The following is a 7,191-nucleotide window of genomic DNA, read 5'->3' on the forward strand; positions in this document are numbered from 1 at the left end:
GTGGTGGTAGATGGCGAATATTCAGCCTGGATCCCAGTTACCAGTGGCGTACCGCAGGGATCAGTTCTGGGTCCTCTGCTGTTTGTGATTTTTATTAATGACTTGGATGAGGGAGTTGAAGGGTGGGTCAGTAAATTTGCAGACGATACGAAGATTGGTGGAGTTGTGGATAGTGAAGGAGGGCTGTTGTCAGCTGCAAAGAGAGATAGGATGCAGAGCTGGGCTGAGAAGTGGCAGATGGAGTTTAACCCTGAAAAGTGTGAGATTGTCTATTCTGGAAGGACAAATATGAATGCGGTTAACGGTAGAGTTCTTGGCACTGTGGAGGAGCAGAGAGAACTTGGGGTCCATGTTCATACATATTTGAAAGTTGCCATTCAAGTGGATAGAGCTGTGAAGAAGGCCTATGGTGTGCTAGCGTTCATTAACAGAGGGATTGAATTTAAGAGCCGTGAGGTGATGATGCAGCTGTACAAAACTTTGGTAAGGCCACATTTGGAGTACTGTGTACAGTTCTGGTCGCCTCATTTTAGGAAGGATGTGGAAGCTTTGGAAAAGGTGCAAAGGAGATTTACCAGGATGTTGCCTGGAATGGAGAGTAGGTCTTACGAGGAAAGTTTGAGGGTGCTAGGCCTTTTCTCATTAGAACGGAGAAGGATGAGGGGCGACTTGATAGAGGTTTATAAGATGATCAGGGGAATAGATAGAGTAGACAGTCAGAGACTTTTTCCCCGAGTGGAACTAACCATTACAAGGGGACATAAATTTAAGGTGAATGGTGGAAGATATAGGGGGGATGTCAGAGGTAGGTTCTTTACCCAGAGAGTAGTGGGGGCATGGAATGCACTGCCTGTGGAAGTAGTTGAGTCGGAAACATTAGGGACCTTCAAGCAGCTATTGGATAGGTACATGGATTACGGTAAAATGATATAGTGTAGATTTATTTGTTCTTAAGGGCAGCACGGTAGCATTGTGGATAGCACAATTGCTTCACAGCTCCAGGGTCCCAGGTTCGATTCCGGCTTGGGTCACTGACTGTGCGGAGTCTGCACGTCCTCCCCGTGTCTGCGTGGGTTTCCTCCGGGTGCTCCGGTTTCCCCCCCACAGTCCAAAGATGTGCAGGTTAGGTGGATTGGCCATGACAAATTTCCCTTCGTGTCCAAAATTGCCCTTCGTGTTGGGTGGAGGTGTTGACTTTGGGTAGGGTGCTCTTTCCAAGAGCCAGTGCAGACTCAATGGGCCGAATGGCCTCCTTCTGCATTGTAAATTCAATGATAATCTATGATTAACCTAGGACAAAGGTTCGGCACAACATCGTGGGCCGACGGGCCTGTTCTGTGTTGTATTTTTCTATGTTCTATGGCTATGTAATTCCACTAGCTACCATGGTGAGATTTGAGCCATGTCCCCAGAACATTAGCCAGGGTTTCTTGATTCCAAGCCCAATGACATTACCACTATGCCATCACCTTCAGTGGAGCATAAAAAGCCAAGGAGATTTCAAAGATGTTTTTAGAAAAATGTTTTTTGATGTGTTAAGACCTCTGAGTTTATGATTGGTCAATTTAAAATATTGCTGATGGGAAGGGACAGGTTGGGAGATGTTCTCCTGTTGGGAGTGGGAACCATTCCAGTCCTTTACTGTTGTTGCATATTTGAAGCTGGAGGTGCTACAGAACAATGGGGAATAAGCAGAACAATGGAGCTAGTCTTCATTGTGTCTGCACAGGCTGTTCAATTATAACAATGGGATGACTGACCCCTAATGTTATAAACCTCTTAAGTGTTCAAAACGGGGCAATAGTTGTATAAATGTCACTTGCGGGAAAGCACGGTGGCACAGTGGTTAGCTCAGCTGTGCCGCTGCGCTGAGGACCCAGGATCGATCCCAGCCCGGGTCATTGTCCGTGTGGAGTTTGCACATTCTCTGTTGGCATGGGTCTCACCCCCACAACCCAAAGATGTGCAGGGTAGGTGGATTAGCAGTGCTAAAATTGCCCCTTAATTGGAAATAAATAAATAAATGTCCCTTGCAGATGTAGAAGAATCATAGAATCCCTACAGTGCAGAAGGAAGCCATTGGGTCTGTGCTGACCCTTTGAAAGAGCACCCTACCTAGACCCACACCCCCGTCCTATCCCCATAACCCCACCTAACCTTTGGAAACCAAGGGGCAAGTTAGCATCGCCAATCTACCTAACCTGCACATCTTTGGACTATGGGAGGAAACCCACGCAGATGCTGGTAGAATGTACAAACTCCACTCAGGCCCCTGGTTCTGTGATGCAGCAGTGCTAACCACTGTGCCACCAACGAGTGGGGGGGGGGGAAATGCGTGACCAACCTGTTTTTGAAGTTTTTGCAAAATTGTCTCGTATTCATAAAATTGAACTGTAAAAATCTCTTTGAATTAAGTTGGTTGGAAATTGTATAATTTGAATTTTAAGACGCCGCTTTGTTTTTTTAAGATTGAGATTTGCTTTTTTTAATACATTCAGGATTAAGGATTGTGGTGGTTTCATAGATTGGAACAGTGCTGGAGATCCATATGTGAACGGCCGATTGGCCATGACCCGTAGCATTGGGGATGTGGATCTCAAACCTTTTGGAGTAACTGCTCGACCAGATGTTAACACCGTGGAGGTAAAATATCTGAGCTTTACATATGGCCCCTTTATATTTCTTGTCCAAAGTATTTTGAGTCTTATCCAAAGTATTTGGAGTCTCTGTTCTTAAATGTTTTTACTAGCTGGATCACACAAAAGACTGTTTCCTGATCCTGACGACTGATGGAGTTAGTGGAATTATAGAAGCACAAGAGGTGTGTGATATTGTGAAAAGATGCCAGGATCCATCCGAAGCTGCTGCAGTTGTAAATGAACAGGTAAGAAAATATGATTGTAAACGTCTTCATTATCTTTCTTCCTGTTCTAGTACTGTAAACTTTTAACATTATAAAATCTTTTGTAAGCTTGTCACAATTTGTAATTGGAAACCAGTTTTGCTCGTGCAGTACAGTTTAATATTCTGTACTTCAGTGGACACATTTTAATGTTGTTAATAAAATAATGATGTAACTTTCAGGCATTGCAGTATGGAACACAGGACAACGTAACCACCATGGTCGTACCATTTGGTGCATGGGGAAAACACAGTACGTCACTCGCTCATACAAGTTTTGGAAGAATGATGGTTGCAAGCTCTCGATGGAGCTGATATGATGTCTGATCTGGATATCAGCTGACTAGTTGTATTTATGTATGTATTTATTTATAACTGTTGTGGTTTCAGATTTTGTAAACTTGTTGCTGTTAACTACAAGTTTACAATCCAATTAGAGATATAATTCATCCAGACTGCTTTTCAATTTGTAAATGCCAGTCGTAATGATCAGCATTAGTCATTTCTCTTTTAGTTATATCAGAATCTCCTATTTCCCCCTCTTCCCTATTTACCTTAAAGGCATCTATGCAATTTATTTCAACCAGTCCACATTCTTGCCATTCTCTGGGGAAGGAGTTTCTTCTGAATTCTCTTTGATTTCTTGGTGACTATCTTGTATTGATGACCTCTAGTTTCCTAAGAGGAAACATTGATTCAGGGGACGAGAGAGTGAAAACCTTTCTCAAATTTTAAAAACTTCCTAAGTCAATTCAATCCTCAACCTTCTCTCCAGGCTCAGCTGGTTCATTCTCTCCTGACTGGTATACCTGAGCATTTCTGCTATAAATCTTTTTTGTGCCCTCTCCAATGCCTCTATAGTCTCCTTTTTTAATGTGGCCATAATTGTACACTGCTCCAGGTGGCCTAATCCAGGTTTGATAAAAGTTCAGTATAGCTACTTAATTTGTGTCTCTATTCTTTTTCGTGATTTATTTATTTATACACTCATCCCTTTTCAATTCCTATTTTCAGAGTAGTAATAAGGTAATATACAACTTCCTAATTTTCCTTGTCAATGTAATACCATGGTGGCACAGTGGTTAGCACTGCTGCCTCACAGCACCTGGGACCCAGGTTCAATTCCAGCCTCTGGTGACTGTGTGGAGTCTGCACTTTCCCCCTCATGTCTGCATGGGTTTCCTCCAGGTGCTCTGGTATTCTCCCACAGTCCTAAGATGTGCAGGTGAGGTGGATTGGTCACGCTAATTGTCTCAAATGTCCAAAAGATTGGGTGGGGTTGTGGGCCGTGGAGAGTGGTGGCGGGTGTTCACTTGTATCATCTAGATTTTTTAAAATTCAATTTACCTCTTTAAATACATTATCTCATTCTTGATCTCCTCATCAATGACCCGTTTCCCTTGTAGAAACTGGAGGTTAATATGTCTGCTGCTACTCCAGTGTTTCCTCCTGGTATGATTGGTGTCCATCATAAGAGACTCTTTTTTACCATCACATTTGCTTGTATTTTGTTTTATGTTCCTTGATAATTTTAGTTTCATAGTCCCTCTCTCCCCTTCTCCCCTCATTGTTTTTGTTTTTGCTTTAATAATTTCTCAACATTCTCTCTCTCCTGCTGTCAATGTACTTGGCCTATGTCTGTTTGTCTCTGTCTATTCCCTCAATGTTTTCCTTTGGGGGGGGGGGGGGGGGTGCGTGTTTGGCTTTTCCTTGTTTTTAGCAGAATTATTTTTGCTTCGACTGACCATTTTAAATGTTTCCCATTTAAATACATTATCTATAATGTTTTCCAATATTGTTGTCCATTTCATTTTCCAATTTTTTTTGCCCCTGAAAAAAAGTTAGGGTTTTTTTTTTTTCAATCAATTTTCCTAGTCTTTTATGTTCTAAATTATTACCATTGTATCATAATTGCCTAGATGTTCCATTACTTTTACTACTTCTGTCCCCATGACTAGATCCAATAGTTAATCCTCCTCTCACTGGATGGCTTTGGGGTAGATAGTGGTGTGACGGTATTGTCCAGGGGCCCAGGCTAATGCTCTGGGGACATAGGTTCAAAATTCGATCAATAAATCTGGAATATAAAGCTAGTTTCCATTTCATGGACACCACCATTGATTGTTGTAAAAACTCATCTGGTTCACTAATGGCCTTTAATGCCGTCCTCACTTGGTCTGGTCTACTGTGACTCCAGACCCACAGCAATGTGCATGACTCTTACCCTCTGAAATGGCCTAGCAAACCAGTTCCAGGGACAATAAATGCTGGCCCAGCCAGTGACACCCACATCCCATTTAAGAAGTCCAGTACATTGTAGGAATTCCATTCCCTTCACATCTTTATCTACCTCCTTCTTATGGCCAATTAATATCAGGTAGTTGAATACCCCATGATTATCCTCTTTTTAAAAAAAATCCATTTCCCTAATTTGTTGCACTCCTTGAGTGATCTGGTGCTGGCATCAAAATGGACATGCAACAAACAATCCAGTTACATTGGTGCGCTGTGCTGGCCCCACTTGACCGGGTGTCACAACACAATTGAATTAACCAATAATAAAATTACCCAAAGCCCTTGGTTGCCCAATAATTACAGTCACCAGGTTTACAAATTGAAACACCATTCCTTTTTATTTATAACAAGAACTGTAATGAAATATCCCCTGAGTGCGTGTCCAGGAAACTTTGAGTTGCTTGGATCTCTGAAAATCATTCCACTCAGGCAGGCCGGATCAACCTGTTATTGGGCAACATACGGCCTTTTGTCCAATTCATTGGCCACCAGCCAATCAATCGAACAGAGTCTGACCCCAGCTATGGATGCTGAGAAGCCTGGGTTCTGCCAGCAGCACCATCTGCAATTTCTTGAAGTCCTCATTCTCACTGTTGTTTGACTTGGAGTTAAAGTTACATGTCCGTTAAGCATTCATGGATCAAAAATAAAGATGTTCTTATTTCTGCAACAGGATCGGGCTGTTTAGCACACTGGGCTAAATCGCTGGCTTTGAAAGCAGGCCAGCAGCACGGTTCAATTCCCGTAACAGCCTCCCCGAACAGGCGGCGGAATGTGGCGACTAGGGGTTTTTCATAGTAACTTCATTGAAGCTTCATTGAAGCTACTTGTGACAATAAGTGATTTTCATTTTTCATTTCATGGTGAATAATGCGCATTCTGCTTTTCTGCTGCTTGAAATAGTTTTGACTTAGTTTAGGCTGTAACCTATGCACTCTAATATAAAAATGTCTTGTGAACAAAAGCAGAATTTGTTTTACATTTTGTCCAGCACAATGATGCACTTATTGTAAATACTAACCGGTCACCTCATCTGGCTAAACCTTATTTAAATTGTTCAGTCATTTCTTAAACTGAGCTTAAAACATTCTTTAAATTTCTATTTCACTTGGTGAATTAATATTTATTGGTGAAATTTACACAATTTCAAATTCTAGCAGTATTTTTGTAGATCCTGTTTTCAAGCCAATTTTTTTTTCGTAGGCCTCAATTTTTGGAGCTTTTATCACTTGTTTTTTGTACTTTCAAGTTATGTGGCAACTATTCACAAAGATAATCGCAGATGAGGAATGGGGTCTCTTCATTGCAACATCCACTTGATTCTTGAAGGATTCCATCCTTGTTCTACTCCACCGCCTATTCTGTGCAGTGATCCCATAGGGGTAGTTCATTTGTCAATATTTTGTCTATTTGTTTAGTTCACCTTATTCTGAATTGAGTTACTTCCTTTAAACATTGGAATCCTCGTCTGATTTACATTGCCTTTGAGTCCAAGACTTGCGTGTGACTGATCCGTATTGGTACTTACCATCCCTTCACATTTAAAAAAAAAAAAATACAGAAGGCACGAGGTGTGTGGGAACACCATCACCTTCACGTTCCCATCTAAATGGCACCGGGTCCTGCTTTAGTCACATTTTCTGTTCCTCTTGTCACTGGGGCAAAAGCATGGAACTCCACAATATGGCTGTCGGCTGTGCGGTGAAAGTAAATCTCTATATCTTCTAAAAGGCAGTGGTGACCAAGGGAAGAGTTTTATATTTTAGGGATACAACATCAAACAACATTTGTGAATGACTGGTATTAAAAACCAACCAATTTTTAAAAATGCTTTTTTCCATGTACAAGAGGTGGGTATTGCTGGCTAGGACGGCGTTTATTGCTCATCCCTAGTTTCCCTTGAGATGTTGGTGGTGAGCTGCCTTCTTAACCACTGCAGTCCCTGTCGGGTACACCCACTGTGCTGTGAGGGAGGGAGTTCCTGTATTTTGACCC

The 7,191-nt window shown here is 41.9% G+C and overlaps 1 protein-coding gene across 1 annotated transcript in view; it reads left to right on the plus strand.

The window, feature by feature from the left end:
* LOC140392970 (protein phosphatase 1K, mitochondrial-like) overlaps positions 1 to 6,160 on the plus strand; it is a 30,125-nt gene extending 23,965 nt beyond the window's left edge. Inside the window, exons 5-7 of the mRNA XM_072478792.1 lie at positions 2,499 to 2,643; positions 2,750 to 2,884; positions 3,085 to 6,160. Of these exons, the coding sequence (XP_072334893.1) occupies positions 2,499 to 2,643; positions 2,750 to 2,884; positions 3,085 to 3,216 (412 nt within the window). The 3' untranslated portion in view covers positions 3,217 to 6,160. The remainder of the gene's footprint in view (positions 1 to 2,498; positions 2,644 to 2,749; positions 2,885 to 3,084) is intronic.
* The last annotated feature ends 1,031 nt before the right edge of the window (positions 6,161 to 7,191 follow it).

This window comes from Scyliorhinus torazame, chromosome 16 (genome assembly GCF_047496885.1).
Source record: "Scyliorhinus torazame isolate Kashiwa2021f chromosome 16, sScyTor2.1, whole genome shotgun sequence".
NCBI classification, from domain to species: Eukaryota; Metazoa; Chordata; class Chondrichthyes; order Carcharhiniformes; family Scyliorhinidae; genus Scyliorhinus; species Scyliorhinus torazame.